This window comes from Glycine max, chromosome 5 (genome assembly GCF_000004515.6).
Source record: "Glycine max cultivar Williams 82 chromosome 5, Glycine_max_v4.0, whole genome shotgun sequence".
Lineage (NCBI taxonomy): Eukaryota > Viridiplantae > Streptophyta > Magnoliopsida > Fabales > Fabaceae > Glycine > Glycine max.
The window spans coordinates 3,987,946-4,007,660 of NC_038241.2; the positions used below are offsets into that span (position 1 = coordinate 3,987,946).

General features: G+C 33.3%; 3 protein-coding genes across 3 annotated transcripts; all 3 read right to left on the reverse strand.

The window, feature by feature from the left end:
• Window positions 1-368: 368 nt before the first annotated feature.
• Window positions 369-2,979, reverse strand: LOC100527082 (protein-L-isoaspartate O-methyltransferase 1-like). The gene is made up of 4 exons (NM_001369264.1): window positions 2,711-2,979; window positions 1,958-2,234; window positions 1,313-1,477; window positions 369-849 (listed from the first exon to the last, which is right to left on the reverse strand). The coding sequence occupies exons 1-4, from the start codon at window positions 2,714-2,716 to the stop codon at window positions 602-604; spliced, it is 696 nt and encodes a 231-aa protein (NP_001356193.1). The 5' UTR covers window positions 2,717-2,979; the 3' UTR covers window positions 369-601.
• Window positions 2,980-3,675: 696 nt separating this feature from the next.
• On the reverse strand, window positions 3,676-6,033 carry LOC100817363 (protein MHF2 homolog; the record flags this gene model as incomplete). Its single annotated transcript, XM_041015909.1, has 6 exons — window positions 3,676-4,000; window positions 4,105-4,158; window positions 4,307-4,346; window positions 5,665-5,705; window positions 5,792-5,840; window positions 5,947-6,033. Coding segments are annotated over 6 exons (375 nt in total), but the record flags the coding sequence as incomplete, so codon positions are not given.
• Window positions 6,034-14,248: 8,215 nt separating this feature from the next.
• On the reverse strand, window positions 14,249-15,274 carry LOC100784592 (protein JINGUBANG). Its single transcript, XM_014775926.2, has one exon. It carries the CDS (start codon window positions 15,272-15,274, stop codon window positions 14,249-14,251), a length of 1,026 nt encoding a protein of 341 aa, XP_014631412.1.
• Window positions 15,275-19,715: the final 4,441 nt, after the last annotated feature.

The window sequence follows — 19,715 nt, forward strand, 5'->3', positions numbered from 1 at the left end:
AAAATCATTGTAATATAAGATTAAAAATAATTATTACGAAAATCAACACTCTAGTTACATATGATGATTTGTAATTAGATAATAATGTAAAACTGTTTTAGATTAATATGACATTAAAACTGTTTTACATTCATGCATAATCTATTTTCTCTATTATTTTTTATAATAATCTCAATCCAATAACAATCTTCCTAAATGATCACCCTTAACTCAAAGTTATAACTTGTCGTTGTTTTATCTTTTATCCTAAGAAAGTCCGTAAAAAATATTTTTTCATGAAAGATTTAAACCAATAATCATAATTTTAATTTTCTTATTTAACTCTATTGTTTATTTAAAATAATCACAAACCAACCTTTTAAAGTTGTCTAAATTATCATCGAAGTAAAAATTTCAAATTATCCATCAACATAAAATGATAGATTCAGATTTCATACAGCGGACGACAATGTTTATGGTGTAATTATTAGTATTTATCTGTATGATCAATATGATTCATGAATCATTTGTTTTAGGGTAAGAAAAGCACAGCAACTTGAACTATACAAATTCTTACAGCACGTGGTATAGACAACCACAGCCTTCCCAGTCATCCACTTCACTAACCTCGCAGTTGAGCTTCTTTGCTAGTGAGAGGAACATATCGAACAGAAGTCTCAGTCCGGATACTGATAGAACCATCGGAGTTCTTATCCACGACCTTTAAATCTTGAAATATGTTTCCAACAGGAATAACCATCCTACCACCCGGCTTCAACTGGTCAATAAGTGGTTGGGGGATTTCGGGTGCCGCTGCTCCAACGTGAATGGCATCATAAGGAGCAAACTCAGGCCAACCTTGCCTTCCATCTGTCAACACAACAATTACTCAAACATTTGAAATATTTGATCCACCAACTTGACATAGCAAATTATTTTACTTCTCAAGAAACATTAATATAGCTATGCAGTTATCACAGCAGAGCAGAGGGAAGAGTTCAAGAAAGTGAATATGGACACTCACAATCCACAAAATCATGGATGGCCATCATATAAAATGCTTATGGATCAACTCTAGTTTCAGATTAAGTTGACTCAATCACTTCAAACAAATCTCAAATCCTGACCATCTGAGTTATGGTTTTCTGTTTAACAGAAGGACTGTAAAAATTAAAATTATCCAATCCCTCACCTCCCATTAAGCCTTTGACACTCATCCGACAAATGGACTATAGATTAAACAGTCACAGTCAATTATATCAAATGGAATTGTATTTTTGTTGTGCAAAAAATTTAAAGAGTTTAAAAGTTTCAGATCAACATAGAAACATACCACCAGCATGCACAGAAAGGGAACCATCTTTCAATGGTTGAGCTGCAGCACTTTTTTGAATATTCTCGATTGAAAAAGAAACCAACTCAGGAATATGTTCCACGCCAATAGCACGGCCTTGGGGTCCAACCATCAAGGCAAAGCATGCTGTCAGGTATCCCGTTCCTGCAAAGGGGTCCAAAGTATGAACATTGTGCATCAAATGCAGAGAATTCAGAGAAAAAATGCATTGAAATTCCACTCCAGTTAAATCTATATAGTAGCACATCATGGAACGTAAAACATTTCTGGGTTGAATTGGGATTATGCAAATCTACAGGAGAAACCTAATTGTCACAGACAAGGTTTTACATTATAAATCTTCACGTCATTCTTCTATAACTCCATTGAGGAAGGAAATGAACCATCCATTCTTTTCTGCACACCCTAATTACTGCAGCTGCTATCAACATTTTATTTAGTATATCTATGACTCGTAAATAACAAAGTAAACAAACACAATAGTAGTGGAATGAAATTCATTCCTAATTAATAAACTTTTTGGGTTTCTCTTTAATACATTAGAATAAATTAGAAAAGAAAAAGTAATTATAGATAGCTCATTGGCTCTGGCAATAATTATAGAAAATAGTTCATGAACTATACCGGAGCCAACGTCAAGAACACGCATTCCAGGTTGCAAATTCTTCTCAAGCAACTGAAGGCAGGTGGCATGCATATGCGGCGCAGAGATGGTGGCATTGTAGCCAATCGGCATAGGACTGTCCACATAAGGTTGGAGTCCGCCGCCGCTGGGTACAAACAAAGCTCTATCAATGGTTTCCATTACTTCAGCTACCTTTCTAGATGTGATTACTCCATAACGATGCAAATTATCTACCATTCCTTTGTTTTCATTGATGGCACTCCCAGACCAGTATTGCTGTATTTTTTTTGCAAAAAATATAGTATTTAGTTAGACTTGTTAGAGATAACAAGAGGACAATATAAGAAAACACAAGCAAGTAACGTTCCATTCTTCCTTTTATCGAAACTTCATCCACTATGGTAAGCAAGCATAGAGAAACAAAGACTAATTTTATGATCAACGCATAAAGAGAGTGCGATACCCACTGTGAGTTACAAGTACAGAAGACGATGTTCAAATTCCTAGAAGAGAATTACTACCATTTATGAGAAGGCTCAAATAGAATAGAATAAGTATACACACCACTAAAAGTGCATCTCCTCAAGTAATGTAATTGAATGATGAAAACAAGTTCATAATTTCCCTATCTATTTAGTTACTAAATTTTAATAATGAGGGAGCAAGAGATAAGGGAGGTGTTTCCGTCGGTGAACAACTATAGATCGCGATCGGTGGCAGTGATAAAGAATGAAGAAAGAGAAAGGGGTTACCTCCATATTAGAGAAAATAGAGTTTCCCAGAAGAAATTAGGGTTCAGTTAGGAGGATGAGACAAATACAGAGCGATACTGGTGTATAAAATGGAAGAGGTAAAGATGCTGTTGTGTGTTAAACGTAGGCAATTTTGGGTGTTGTGAGTGCTGCACTATCGTGTAATTGGCACCATGGCATCTTTCTTTTTCGCACTTCCTTCACACGCTCGCTCTACACTCGTGCACGTATGCTTCCCGTTGAATCGGGTCCCTGGGCTTATTGAGATTTTGGGCTTTCTCACTCAACCTTTCTCTTCTTGTGTTTAGGTGCATTTTGTTGTAATACATTTCTGTTGGTCATAATTTCTCATTTCTTTTTTTATTCGTCCGTCGAGTATAGGACTATTTCTTTAATTATTTACATTAATTTTTAGTTCATACTATGGCTTTTTGGTCTTTTTTTTTATTAAAATAAGAAATATTAACCCTTAGATAAGATGGGGCTAATTGGGATTAAATGGATGCAGGAAATAATAAGTTAGTAATCTCTACATCACAGAATAGAGGGGAGGAGGTGGAGTTAGTAATTTACAGCAATCTAGAATTGAGTTAATATATGAATTGAGTCAGTAATATATCAACTGTAAGAAACTATGGGTTCTTGTTTTGTTACTGGCTGACTCGGTGACTGTTAATATACGCTGAATCCATATTTGCAATCTAGAAGTCCTTCTCTTCTAGACACTGTGGTTTAGTGTGCTCAAGAATATCGTGGATGACTTGATGATGGGTGTTGGTTCAAAATGTAAATGAACGAATATATAATTGTTTCCTTCATCACATAATGGTCAATTCCCTGCTCCACAACCAAAAAAATAAAGAACACTGTAGTTATTTATGTCTAATTGAATATAGAACCGCTAACTTGCACTGTGACCAGGTATTTGATCCTAAAAATCATTTGAGTATTATCATCGTCATAGATGAGCATGAGAAAATCTTAAATTCTTAACTGCTGTAGCTTCATTAATCGAGCCGTACAAGTTAGAAAGCAATAGAAAGAAACGAGTAAAGGTACTCCACAGTTTTCATCCCAGCCCTTTTCTCTTTCGATGGTATAGCTTCGGACCAACAAATCTTAATGACCTTTCTACTACATTGATGATAGGGAGAAGTAGAAGCTACATTTAAGTATTTCAAATGCTTTAAAAATCTAAAAGTAACTGAGGGAGAATAATCTCCAAATGAGTAGGTTCTATTTGACTAGCACCCTCTGCTTCTGCAATAGTAGCAGCACGTTGAACAGCCTCTGCATCAACAGAAAAGTTGTTGTCGAGATTATAAAGATTATATGCAAAGTTATAGTCATGACCAAAGAATCCCAAATGTGTTTCTCTTTTAAGATGTATGAACCTGTGATAAAAATCCGGAGAAGTTCAGAAGTAAGCTTCAGAGCATTGGCATTAGCTGGATCAGAAAAGATGGAGAAATGAGTAAAACATGCAAATGTTCAATTTGCAATTCCAACACAACTATAGCATGACTTGATCACCTAACCTCCATCAAAAAAGAAATTTATCAATAGAATGAAATAATGGAAACATGGCATAAATACCAGAAGTTGACCGATTCTTCTTGGATGTTCCAACTCCTACCTGTGGCAGTAAAACCCACTCGCAGGTTATTGGCACACAATGCAACAATTAAGCATGAGATATTATGCATTTGAAGAGAATAGATAAAAATTAGAGGATGCAGGTCGTACTTAAGATGCTTTTGCCATTGATGGCACCCAGTTATATATTACAAAATTTACTTCGAAAAACAAGTTATTTGCTTGAAAGAGATTGATAGCCATCTTAAACTGACAAATGTAGCAAAACTTAAATATTGAATATAAGAAATTGAAAGGGAAACAATCAGGGCCAATTCCCTTACCAAACATTTGGAGAACAAAGGATTATATACGAATATCATATATTGTAAAAAATTATGCACTCCATGTATTTCATGTTTGCTACACAGATCTCTCATCTATTACAAAAACCAACACAAAGCTCCCTTGCATTAATAAAAAAGTACTACAATTAACTCTAAATGCTTTGAGACCACAAAAATTTCTTAATAACATAGCACATGGTCTACATGGAATTTTTGAGGTCATTCAGATTTATATGTTCAGAGTTTCAAGTTGAAGGTTCTTCAAGGATTTGGTCAAAACCCAAAAGTAACAATTGAATAAGATTATGTGAAATGCATATTCCTATGCACCAAATGAATAGAGTGAGACTGAAAGATGATATGTAAGGACCTCGAAGCTCATAATGTGATTGAAATTGAAAGACCTCCCAAGCAAGACTTACAAAACAACAAATGAACACAGCATACGATAAGATAGAAGGAAGGAAATGTTCACAATTTTGCATTGCTAATAATTGGATCACTCATGAAGAAAAAACAAATTTATAAAAATGCAAGCAGGGGAGCAATTTGATGCTAGGCCAGAACCATATGTTAATAAGGGCAATAAGCATGGGATTAACCAAACTACAAAATGACCTTATGTCACTTCACACTTGTGCCAATAAGAACAAGGACAAAAACATAGATAGAAATGTAAATGGCAAGGTTTCTACTTCCAAAAAAGCTTGAGAAACGTGGTATTAAATTTAAATCCAATGCTGTAAGCAGAAAAGAATCCTAATTCATGAGCAGATCTATATCTTTTTTGTTTTCTGCCTTATCCTGTTCCAATTGCAAAGATTGACAAGCACCAGTGACAAGTGAAGTGAAGTAATTGTTGGAAATAACAGCGCAAAAACAATTCAAATGTTCCACACTCCCACAATTTAACAACTGGAATTCAGAAATTATATCATTGTCAAGAAACAAACACAGACAAAAGACATAAAAGTTCAATCAACGAAAAATAGAAAAGGGTTAGAAATGAAATGAGAGGAATTTGCAAAGAACCTCGGAGTCCGGAGGGTCGTTAGCTTCAACATTTTCGCGCTCTGAAAATGGGAACGGAAAAAAAAAAAAAAAGGTTAGTGGTAGGCGAAGGAAGAATTAGGAGGGCAAGAGAGGGAAAGTGTGAGACCAAGGGCTTGCAGTGTCCAAAAGCGCTTCAAAATGGAATGAATCAGATCCTGTGAACCCAATTTGAACGAAGAAGTAGTCAGGTAGGTATTTAGAAAATAAAAATTGTGGTGTAAAGAGAAAAGAGGGAGGAAAGGGTTTTAGGACTGTACACACTCGAAGGTGACTTCTTCCATGATACAGCAATACTTTATGTGCTTCGTCGCCGATCACCGCCACAACCTTCGCCACCACACAGTTCGGTCACACTCGTTTGGAGGGAAATATAATAAAAGGAGAAGTTGGGTGCGAAATAAAATGCTACTCCAACTGTTATGTTACAAAATAAAATATATAATAGTAGGGAAGTTGGAGAATTTTTCCTGAAACAACAAAAAATAAAAAATAAAAGAGAAACAGAGAGAAAGTCAGAAAAATAGCAGAGAAAGTGTAGGGAAGTTGGTTTATATTCTTTCAATTTGTTGTGAGGTAGTTAATTACCAATGTGCATATGGGTTGTTGTGTGTGTTGCATATAAAAATTAATTTGTTGTATTAGTGTAATTGAGATAGTGTGTGATCAATAATATTCATTCTATTTTTTGTCTCATTTATTTCTAATACTCAATGTGTGAGTGTCTTCTTTCCAACAAAGTGATATCTAGAGTTATTGACTAGGGACTTGTGTGAGAATAGGTGAAGACCAATTTTCTGTGCGATACTCTGAAGCTTTGGTGACTGCGAACCATGGTGGCTTCAAGTGATTATGTTCCAGGATATCAACCTGTGTTTGATGGTAAGAATTTTGATGACTAGTGTGTGAAGATGAACGTGATCTTCAACTTCCAAGATGTGGAAGACGTCGTCAAGAATGGATTTCAAGAACTAGGAAGAAGTGCAACAGAGGATCAAAAGGAAGAATACAAAGAATTCAAGAAGATGGATTGTAAAGCAATCTTCTTGCTTCATCAATGTGTTGATTCTGCCGAAAAATTTCCAAAGCCAAATCATCAAAATAAGCCTGGGATATCTTGAACAAAGTTTACAGAGGTGCTGACAAGACAAAGAAGGTAAAGCTCCAAGCTCTTCGAAGGCAATATGAATTACTGTCTATGACTAACCAAGAATACATTGCTGATTATTTCAACAGAATCCAAACGCTTGTCAATGCAATGAAGGCCTGCAAAGGAGAGTTAACAAATCAACAAATTATTGACAAGGTGCTGAGAACCTTGACTCTACATTTTGATCACATTGTTGTGGCAATCAAGGAATCCAAGGATCTCGATTCAATGAAGGTGGAGGAGTTGCAGAATTCCCTTGAAGCACATGAACAACGAGTCAATGAGAGGCGAAAAGGTGAAAAGGCTTAAGAATAAGCTTTGCAGGCTCAAACTAGTCACAAGAATATAGCTGCAGGTGGCTGGAAGAAGAAAGGAAAAGGTAAATGGAAATGGGGAAGAAGTGGAGGAGTTGGCATATCATCAAATGGTCAAGATCAGTATCACACTGATCTTGATCAAGGTGAATCTTCAAATAGAAGAAGTGCGGGGCAAGCTCAAAATAAAGGAGGAAAGAAAAAGTTTGATAAGAGAAAGGTTCAACGTTATAACTACAATAAGTGGGGGCACTTTGCAAATGAATACTGGAGTGAGAAAGGAGGAAAGGGAAAACAAAATGATGAAGCGAACCTTGCTCAATATGAAGGGTCAGATTCAGATCAAGTGTTGTTAATGGTAACCCGAAACTCTGAAAATGATAACTCTTCATCTTGGTATCTTAACACTGGTTGTTCAAATCATATGATTGGACGTAGGGACTGGTTAATTGATTTTGATGCAAATGTCAAGAATAAGGTGAGATTTGTTGATAATAGAATCATTTTAGCAAAAGGAATTGGAAAGGTTATGATCAGAAGAAAGGATGGAAAGTCTGCATTTATGAAGGCTCCCTTGATCAAGTTATGATCAAGTTTTCATACTGTATGTGCCTACGATGAAGACAAATTTACCAAGTCTTGGACAATTGCTTGAAAAGGGATTCTCAAAGGAGATGAAGCAAAATCACATTGAGATATTTGATTATAAACATAAATTGTTGTTGAAGGCTCCCTTGTCCAAGAACAGAACCTTCAGAGTGAATTTAAGTGCAGTTGAGGTTCAATGCTTCTCAACCACAAATGCTGAAGAAGAAAAGTGGTTGTGGCACTGCTATTTGGCCATTTGAATTTCAAAAGTCTAAACCACCAAAGAAGGTTTGTGAAGGGTGCCTTGTGAGCAAGCAACCAAGGAAAGCTTTTAAGTCGTATGCACCTCAGAGAGCAAAACAACCGTTGGGAGTGGTTCATTCATAGGTGTGTGGTCCAATTAAGACTCCATCATTGGGGGGAAACAGGTATTTCACAACCTTTGTGAAGGGTGACTAGAAAGGTGTGGTTGTACTTGCTTAATGAAAAGAGTGAAGTGTTTTCAGTATTTGTGAATTTTTGTGCACTGGTTGAAAGACAAAGTGGTCATGAATTAAAGATTCTAAGGACTGATGGAGGGGGAGAATATAATTCTAAGGAGTTTTCATGAGTTTTGTAAGATAAAAGACATTGAACATGAAGTGACAACCCCATATACTCCTCAACACAATGGGTTAGTAGAGAGGAGAAACAAAACTTTGCTTGATATGGCAAGATGTATGTTGAAAGGAATAGGATTGCCTCATTGCTACTAGGGAGAGGCAATATCCACTAATGTATATGCGCTAAACAGATGTCTTACAAGAAGAATGAAGATTGTGACTCCTGAGGAAGCTTGGACTAAATGCAAACCAAGTGTCAATCATCTAAGTATTTTTGGTTCCCTGTGTTATAGGCACATTCCTGATGAGAAAAGAAAAAAGTTAGATGATAAGAGTGAAGCATTAATGTTAGTTGGATATCATCCAACTGGAGCATACAAGCTGTATAATCCAAGTCAGAAAAAGGGTTTTCATTAGTAGGGATGTAATTGTGGATGAGACAACATCGTGGAGTTTGGAGAGAAATCAGATTCTGGTGTTCTTTTCCTATTTGAAGGAACTGAGCAAGCTAAACCAGATTGCACAAATAACACAATACAACAGCAAGTCAAAAGATCTCAAAGGGAGAGACTTCCATCAGTCACGAAGTGTTTTCTGATGATGTTATTTATGTTGAGGTGAGCTAGTTCATTTTTATTTCCTGGTAGATTCTAAACCATTGAATTGGGAACAAGCCATTGAGCAAAAGCATTGGAGAGAGGCTATGAATGAAGAAATTAATGCCATAGAAAGGAATCAAACATGGGAACTTGTAGATCCTCCAACCTCAAAGCAGCCAATTGATGTAAAATGGGTGTTTAAGTTGAAACTGAAACCAGATGTCTCAATTGAAAAGTACAAGGCAAGGATGGTGGCTAGAGGCTTTCTTCAAAGGGCTGGAGAGGACTACACTGAAGTATATGCACCAGTTGCAAGAATGGAAACCATCCGACTGGTAATTGCTATTGCTAGTTCTAAAGGTTGGCCCTTGTTCCAATTAGATGCGAAATTTGCTTTCCTCACTGGCCCATTGGAGGAAGAGGTTTATGTGTTGCAATCCCCAGGTTTTGAGGTGATATGAAGAGAACACAAAGTGTATAAGCTGAGAAAAGCTTTGTATGGCTTGAAACAAGCACATTGGGCTTGGAATTAAAGAATAAATGTTTTCCTATATCAGTAGGGATTTTCAAAGTGTTCAGTGGAATTTGAAGTATATGTGAAAGCAAAGAATAATGTAGATTTAACTTTGGTCTGTCTATATGTGGATAATCTCCTCGTTACAGGTAGTGATCACTTGGAAATTGAGGAATTCAAGGGGAGAATGAAGTTTGAATTTGAGATGACTGACTTAGAAGTTCTCAATTATTTCCTTGGTCTAGAGTGTGTTTATACCAAGATAGATATTTTCCTTCACCAGAAAAGGTATACCCAAGAAGTGTTCAGAAGATTTCAAGTGGAGAATTGCAATGAAGCAGTGACACTAGTGGAAGCAAAACTGAAACTGATAAAAAGAGAAGATGAGAAAGCAGTAGATGGAACTTTGTTCAAGCAGATAGTAGGATCGCTTAGATTTTTGTGCAATAACAGACCTGACATTAGTTTTGGAGTATGTTTGGTTAGCAGATTCATGAGTGATCCAAGAGTTTCACACATGGTTGCTGCCAAGCGTATTCAAAGGTATTTAAAGGGAAGATAGAGTTTTGGTCTGCTATTTCCAAAAATGGAATGGGTAATGTGCAGCAATGATTAAAGCTTTCTCAGATTCAGATTGGTGTGGAGATAAAGGGGAAAGAAAGAGTACACAAGGTTACCTATTTCAATTTTTGAATGCACCAATCTCTTGGCGTTCAAAGAAGCAAGATGTAGTTGTTTTTTCTTTATGTGAGACAGAATATATAACTTCTTCACAAGCAACCTGTCAGATTTTATGGTTGGAATCATTGCTTGAAGAGTTGAAGGTTGAGTATAAGAAACTGGTGCAGTTGTATGTTGATAACAAGTTTTCTATAAGCTTGGCAAAGAATCCAATTGCACATGGAAGATGCTAGCACATAGAGACTAAGTTTCACTTCCTGAGGGACCAAGTAAGCAAAGGAAAATTGAAGTTGGTGTACTATAACATAGAGTTAAAAGTTGCAGATGTTTTTACAAAACCCTCGAAGATAGAACGATTCAAAGAACTAAGGGAAATGTTAGGAGTTGTTTCATTAGATCATTTGAATTAAAGAGGAATATTGTGAGATAATTCAAATGACAGTTATTTTATGTTATTAGAGTTAGTTTGTTCTCTTGTGAGGTAGTTAGTTACCTATGTGCATATGGGTTGTTGTGTCTGTGTGTTGCATATAAAAAGCAACTTGCTGTATTAGTGTAATTGAGATAGTGTGTGATAAATAATATTCATTTTGTTTTTTTGTCTCTCATCTATCTCTAATACTCAATGTGCTAGTATTTTCTTCCCAACAAAGTGTACGGTTACTTTAGCATGTTTGGATTGGGCTCTGTTTTTAGGTTTTTGTTCTTGTAAGGTCATTGATAAAATAAATCATTTTAATTTTTGGTAAAAATTATTAATGAACATTTTAATATATCTATAATTTATTATTTGCTTTATTATGTATGTTATATGATATATAATACTACTTATCAAATTTCTTATTAACAAATGTAATGAGTTACTTTATTTTCTATGACGGAATGGACACACCAAATACTATTGAGTACTGTTAATGGCATAAGGAAAGTTCTACTTAAAGGATTAATGCATAAGCCCAAACCTCAAATAGTTTCATGTAATTGTAATACATTTTCGAACCAATTAATTTGTTCATTTAAAAAGAATTCATATATGATTTTATACAAAAAAGTTGGCACTATCTATTTGATAATTTAGAATTTATTTGAGATGATTTAGAATTTATTTGAGATGATTGTGAGTTTTTTGTTTTTAATTTTAAAATGTAATTTTCAAAATAAAATGTGTATGACAAAAATAAAGTTTAAATGATTTTTAATTCATTTTTAAAACACTTTTACATTCATTTACAAAATAGAAAAAAGAATAAGTTTTGTGAATTTGGTTTTAGTTAAGACACTTTTCTCTATTACCATCATTATCACCCTTAACAAACTAGCACCACCAATACCACCTCTATCATCCCATTATCACCAACAACTCCATTATCATCACCACAATTGTTATTGTTACAGGTCACCATCATTATTATTATTGTTGTCACTATCGACATCTATACCATTGTCACCATCATCATTATTATTGTCGCCACTTTTATTGATTATCACCACTACTACCATCATTATTGACACCACTACCATCACCACAATCATCTACACTTGCATTACCATCGCCATGTTATTGTCACTGTCATCACCAAATAAAAGCATTTTTAAACTAATTTTTTATGACACTTTTAAACTAATTTTAATACATTATAAAACTTTTAAAATGAGTTTATCTAAAAACTAAAAATTGGTGAAAAGACTAAAATTAACCATATTTTAAGAATTGGTTTTAAAAATTTTCAAAATTAAAGAATTGGTTTTAAAAATTTTTCAAAATTAAAACTAAAAATTGGTTGTTATTTTAAAATTTTTGAAACTCAAAATTAAAAATCATCCCAATGTGACCTTAGGTTATAATTTAAGGATATAATCTTAATAAACACAAATATTGTTTTATGAATCAAATATTAGAAGTTATGAACTCATGATTATAAGATAAAATATACTTAGAACATATTGACAGTAATAGTGTTTTATTTTATTATCTAATCACAAAATATTATATATAATTGTTTTTTAATTTTTATATAATTACTTTTAAAATAGTTTTTATAATTATTTCTGATTAACTAATAGTAAAAAAATTCTCACATTAAATCGTGTAGAAAAATTAAACTCTTAAAATTTAATAAATTATTTTTTTATTGTTTTATCTTTAATAATTGATTAATATAAATTTAAATTTAAATATTATAAATAAATTCATTTTTTTAATCTTACCATGAACAAAACGGTTGTTTTAAACAATTAATATCCAAAGTAAGTAGACTGTTTTAAAATCACCTTTTTTAGATAAAAAATTATTTTTAATATAACATACTTAAATACAGAACTGATTTCATATAATCAATTTCTATAAACAATTGATTATATGTAAAATCAATAGATGAAATTGTTTTCAGAATAATTTATTCTAAATACATACTGAATTTGGATATAAAGTTTAAAAATTATAAATAAAAATATTTTCAAACTATTTTAAATTAAAGAAAAAGCATATGTATAAATTAGCTTTCTCAATTCAATGGATAAATCTTATATACAATTTTATATTATAGGTGCTAGTCAATTAAAATTAAAGTTTCATCTTAGTAATCTACAAAATAAAAGGTTTGTATGAAAATTTACTTTAAATTATTAAAGTGAAACTCCTATTTCAATAGGAGAACAGTATAAACAACACTTAATCATAAAATTGTATGTAATTAAATTTTGTCTCAATTCAAATTCATGACAGACACTAATTATTTTTTCAAGAAAATTTACAAAATCTACATGGAGTAAGAGCTTCTCAATTCAGAGCCAGTGGCGCGCAACATCTGGTATCGTTAAGCTGAAAACAAATTAAAGCAAAAGCTTTTGATTCCCAAGGAGGTTTGGAAGTGTGTGTGTGTGTATATATATATATATATATTAAAAATGGATCAGGTCTGATGCGTGAGTTGCAAGTTGTTCCCTCAAGGGATCACTGCGGACATGCTAATTTGTTGCGCACTGCACCAAGTTTGAACAAAGCTCCTTTTCTTTTCTTTTTTTAATCACTTTAGATATATTATAATTTTAATGTACGCATGATTTGTGATGCATAACTTATTTGAAAAAGTGGTAAAGACACACGCACTCATATTTAACAGTAAGAGAATTATTAAATAGTACGAAAAATATTCTGAGGTTAATTATGACGACTATCTTTTACAGAATAAAATATTTTAGTCCTTCAGATTGTGTAGCTTAATTTTCAGACTGTAACCTTTAAACGTTATGGTGGGTGACAGGGTTGTGGTGATTTCATGTTGGCTTTCGTTTAGATGGTGGATCACGAAGGCTCATATGGTGGCTGAAGATGGTTGTTTTTATATATATTTGTTCAATATATATATATATATATATATACACGATTTTTTGGGGTAATATATCCTGATTGCTTATTGGTTGCATTAATTAATTGTAATTGTTTATGCTGCCTATTCTTCAAATTCTGGACTTCATTTTTTTTAGATGAATTTCCTGTACTCAAACTCACTTTTTTCTTCTTATAACAGTATTATTGTCCTGCAACCAAGTTTTGCAATGGCTGCTTAATGGCAAAAAGTAAAAAGCAACCGCGGACGTACGTTAAACTTGCTCTTAGGCTGATTCTCAATGATCTTAATATACCTGCACTACCAGTCATGCTAAGGTTGAGAATAGGTAAGTTTTTTTAACAAGTCTAGCTTAAACTCAATTTCCTTTGAATCCACTTATTAATTTACACTGTTAGAGTGTACATGCATACAACAAGGTCTTGCGTAATAACAAAACATAAAGAAAATTATTTCGCATTAATTAATCATTTATTCTTGTGTGATTAATTTACCAGTACAGTTCCTGTGAAGTTCACAAGGCTTTTAGTTTTGAAAGGAAAATTATCAGTGACAAACCTTAATTAACACAGAATGAACTTTAGGAATCTGGTTTGGAGATCCAATTATATGCTCTTACACAAACCAGAAAAGCATATATGTACTATATGTTATGATCTGCATTTCACCCTATATATTAGTGTCAGTTTTAATTAACCTAGCCAGCGTACGTTTTAAAATTTTAAACAGTGAACTTGGCATGCAGAACGCAGATTGAAACCAATACAATTACACCCTCCACACCCTAATCTCCCCGTCAAGGCTTCCACTGAAGAGCGTAACGACGCCGTTTGAGTCTCCCTCACCGTCCGAAAATGCCACCAACGACTTCACCGGTTTCTCGTGCCCTTCCAACACAGCCCTGCAACAATACCCACCATCACCACTACTCTCTCTCTCCCGTCGCCAGATCCTAACCGTTAGATCTGCTGACGCACTCGCCAACAAACCCGCCACGTGGATTAGACACAGTATGGCCCCACCATGACCCCTCAGCGTCTCCATCTTCACCACGCCGTTCTTCCCACACTCCCACCGGCAGATCTCGCCGTCGCAACCGCCGGAAAACAACCCCGCGCCACCACCGCCGTCCAACGCAAGCGCGTTGACCGTTGACTTCCGCCTCCCTGTGGTGCTCACCAACTTGTGCCGTTTCGCCTCGCCTTCCCTCCTCCAAATCTTAATGCTCCCGTCCGCGGACGCCGTGTAAACGGTGCCGTCGCCGTTAACGGCAACGGCATTAATAGCGTCCTCATGCGCCTTAACGGACTCCAAACACCGGTAACTCAACAAGTCCCACACCTTAAAGCTTCTATCCCACGAAACCGAATACATAAACCTCTGGTTAACCGCCAAACCCGAAACGGTGTCGCAATGCTGAATCCAAAGCCTCGTCTTGTGGCGGCGAACGGTAACGTAGTTTCGGGGTACTATGCAGCGGCGCAGACGGTCGGTTACGGTGGGGAGGGAGGAGAGGAGACGGTGTCGTTTTGAGGGAGTGATGAGCCAGACGCGAATCTTGCGGTCTTGGTGGGCGGTGAAGACTTTTGAATTGGTGAAGGTGATGGACTTTACGAAGCCTGAGGTGGAACTTTGGTTGAAGGCGTCGATGTGGGAGTAATGGGAAATCAGGTCGAAGACGTTGATGAGGTTGAGGGATGCGGCGTAGAGGAGGTTACGGTGGACAGCCAGGCAGGTGATGTGGGCTGTTACGGTTTTGAGGGAAGCCACGCAGTAGTTTGTGGAATCGTTCATTGTGGCAAAAGGGAGTTGCTGAAGCGGGAACATAAGTAGTTGTTGGGATTTTCTGTTGGAGAGCCACGTGGCATACGTAAAAGGCTTAACACTTGGCAGATGGAGAATGCTCAAAGGAGTAGCTTGGTGGGGTCCACCCGAGATTTGTTGGACCCAAAGAATCAGATTGGTCAACGTGTTGCTTCTGCATAATAATAATACTAATAATAATATTCATAAAGAGATGGATAAATATTTTATGCAGTTACCTTTAAAACTTTAATTTTAATTAAAGAAAAACAACAAAAACACATAAAAATTTCTTTTTTTTAAGTAAGATTTTGAGGTTCAAAAATTTCATTAATTTGCTTACAGTTGAAGAAAATTATACAAAAAATGTTTTTTTATCCTCTTAAATAAATTTAAATATGTGTTTTGGATGGGAGATACTTTGGATTCACTCTCTTGTGTTGACGGTATGGTAGAATCATAAATTAAATTATTATTTAATTATATATTATGTTACTCAATAAGCATGATAATGAACTAAAAAAATCATTACTATTATAACAAAATAGAATACATAATTGATTCAACAATAATATATGAAAATATTTTTATTATCAACATGATATGATATAATTGATAAATAATTTTATTAAAAAATAATTTTTTAAATGAATCTATATTTTGAGAGATTAATTTTTTATTCTCAGTGTAAGGATGACTAGGTTCAAAAAAATATTGTTACTTATAACATATTATTAATATATATATTAAACTAATTAGCTGGTAGCTATAATTATAGCTTCGATGTGTTATTGGTAGTTGATTGATTATAGATTAAATTTATGCATATAATTCCTTTTTTGTGTGTGTGAAAATTATGCATATAATTCAGTAATAAAATTCGAAAAATGTTGTATATGTGGGCGTGAAAAAGGAGTAGAAATGCTAATACATACATTAGGATAGCTCTATGGATGCTTATTCGATCTAGCTGGCTAGGCCGTCTATTACTTCAAACAATGGAGACACACACATGATAGTGAGTTAAATTCTTTTCTTTTTTAAAGTGTGATAATTAGTTCTCTTTGTATACTATTTTACGTTTTTAAAAAATTGAAGCAATTGTAACTTTATTATTGATCCACTTTAATTTAACCTTTTTCATTGTTTACTATTTCCAAATCTTTCTCTTTCTCACGTACTTATGCTCATTGTCTCCTCGCTTGTGAAGCCTTTTTTATTGTGATATTTCTTTTATGCAACGTTCGTTTTCGCTGAAATCACATTATTCCAAATAGTGGACTCTACACATGATACTCAGCTATATTCTATTTGTTTCTTATGAGGATTTTTTTTTTTTTTGAGGTTTTCCTTATTTTGTATTCTTCAGTATGATCATATACCAAAGTCAAATATCCTTTCTATAGCATTTTCTTACATGCGTAAATCTTCTAATTAAGTTAAAAGTTGTATGTTTAAGAATTTTGAGTCCTTTTCACTGCATCAATACAAATTAGATAAAAGTCTCACGATATATATTCTTGTATTATTTTAATTTTTTTTATAAAAAAAAGACATCACACTTACTTTTTTTAATTTCTTCCCTTTTTTTAAACAGTTTAAGTTTGACATATTTTTGGTGTAAGGATTTTCACGTCATCTACCATAAATTCTTGTTATCTTTCTCATTTTTTCCCATGAAGAATATCTTTCTTCACATTTTGGGTTTTTTTATATTTTAATTTAGTATCACAAGATGTTAGTTAGTTTGTGCACCGTAAGAGTGAACACAACTTCAGCTGTTAGTCCTTTCAGAATGCGTTTTTTCTGTGAGAGTCAAATGTTATTTTTCTTTTTTGCTTTTAGTCCTTCCATCATTAGTTTTTTTTTTTATATATATAAAAAAGAAACACTTGATTAAACCCCTAATTGATTAAAGGGGAAGAGACATGAACATGCATTTTCGAGGTGAAGAGAAAGAAGTATGTGTGAAAGGTAAGTCAAGAACTACCCCTAACGGTAAAAGAAGGAAGCAATTACCAACCAGCATGTCAAAGGTGAAGAAAAGGTAACATATAATTGTGAAAGTTAAGTTGGGAACAATTTCCAACATTGAAAGAAGCAAGAATTGACAAACCTTTAGTGAATTTGCAACTAAAAATATCATTTGATAACATTTTATTTAACATGTTCAGAAAATGTTGCGGATATTAATAAAATAGTATCATTTGGTAACATTTATACTATAAAATATTACAATTGACTCCTTTTCTTTTGTTTCTTACATAAATTTTGATTATTTATTTTGGGTTAAGTAAGTTTTAATTCCTAAAATTTCAAAATTTGAATTGTACTAGTTCCTGGACAAAAAAAAAACTGATTAAGGGTTCAAATTTTTTGTTCATTAAAATTTTTAATCTTGAACAAAAGTTTGATCGATTAAGATTTCTAAACTTTTTTAAAAAATTGATTTTTAGTCCTTAAATAAAAATTTAAATTTTATTATTTTTATTTGTTTAATGAAATTTTAGAGAGTAAAAATTAAATTTTAAATAATTTAGAGACTAATAAAAACCTAGTTAATTTTTTTTGGAAATATAAATTATATTATAATTAAATTTTATAATAATATTTATAACATATAGATTAAATTTTTTGTTTTATATTTTATATAAAACTTTGTTCGTTTTCAATAAATTATACTTCTTTTGTTGGGAGACATTATTGAGATACCTAAGCAAGAAACATGAGTTTGATGCAATATAGAGTAGAATCCCACCAAAGAGGAATATAATATTATGTGGCCCTAGAATATAACAGAACATGTAAATGGAAATGTCATGAAAACATTAAACAATGGGGATCATCAGTGTATACTATAGGGCTGCATTTGTTTGTGCTTAAGTGCCTGCATAGAATCGTATCATTGCTATAAGGTCCGGTCTAGCATAGCTATGAGACGTGTCATCTGTCGCACTACTCCTTTTCTTGGACAAAACTTCACTCCAATGGGGCTGCATTGAAAATTATATTCTTTTGGGTTCATGGAATGTAGCACAAGCTTATGCATATTTTATATTGGGATCAAAATCAAACTGACACTTTCTTAATTAATGATTATGTGCATATGTAACACCACTTAGGTTGATTTTAATAATTCGAAATATAGGGCAAAACGCATGTATATCGTTGATTCCAATGGAGGGACAATAGGGGGGATCGATACGATCCTTCGGTGCCTTTTTTTTTGCTGAGTGAACAAAAAGGCCATTGAGATATAAACTAGTGCGCTGACTTAAGTGCTGACCACATCTGTAGGGAACCAGTACTGTTCAGTAAGCAGAGTTCTTAGGCAATATTGTACGTGTTTGAGAGTTTTGAAAGCTCTCTTCTTTTCATCTTATGGTTGGGAAGAAAAAAGCTGTCAAGTTTTTCGTTTTGTCGAATGTTATGAGTTGGTGTATAATTGAAACAATTGATGTTTTATATATGTATGATATTTCATACTTGGTGGAACAGGCATAGCTTGAGTGCAGCTTTTTGTGTCTCCATTATCAAGCTACCCGCTCAATTAGAAATTGACAAATATATAATTAATTGTTCCTTCTCATGCATGTGCCAATTTATAAATTTTTTAATTTCTCTGCATGTTTCTTCCTCCCCTTAATTAAAAAGTGAAAGTGAGAGATTGGAGATCCATGCTAGCTTTCACTCACCTCTATAATTTCACCATGGAGCGCAACCATCGTGTGGGAACTTAATTGGCACAAAGAGAAACAACAATCATATGAAGAAAGACAATAGGAAAGAGAATTGAAGGAGTCATCCAATGAAGGACGGTTAAGAAAAACCATGAAGAGATTATATATATATTTTGGGAAGAGTGAAGCAACTCATCAAGACTTCTAGCTAGTTTGAATATAGTAGGCAAACGGATGGTTTTAGGGTATAATTAGGTTATGTGTACTAAAATTAGTTGATAAATTAGTTAAAATTTTATAAGTTAGCTAAAATTTTATAAATTACAAGTTATTAAGTTAGGAGTTAAAAAATTAAAAATTAACTTATTTAATTGAAAGTGTTTAATAAGATTAAATAATGTAAAAGAATATATTTAATAATTTTTACATTTGAATTTATTTCTAATAATTAACTTATATTCTTTGAAAGTACCATAATAATTTTTAAATTATGTATTATAAGAAAATGGTAAAAATTTGATGATTTATTATTTAAACTCAAAATTTTAATTTTATTTCAAAAAATAAAATAAAATGAAATAAAATTTATCAGAAATGTATTCTTTAAAATCCTTTTTTTCACAATTAAATACTTTATTAATGATATTATTTTAAAGTAAAAAGTATTTTTCTTTATAACTTTTTTAAAAATTTATTTTTCTATTTTTACAAGAATAATTTAAATATATACGTCTATCACTTGCATAACTATG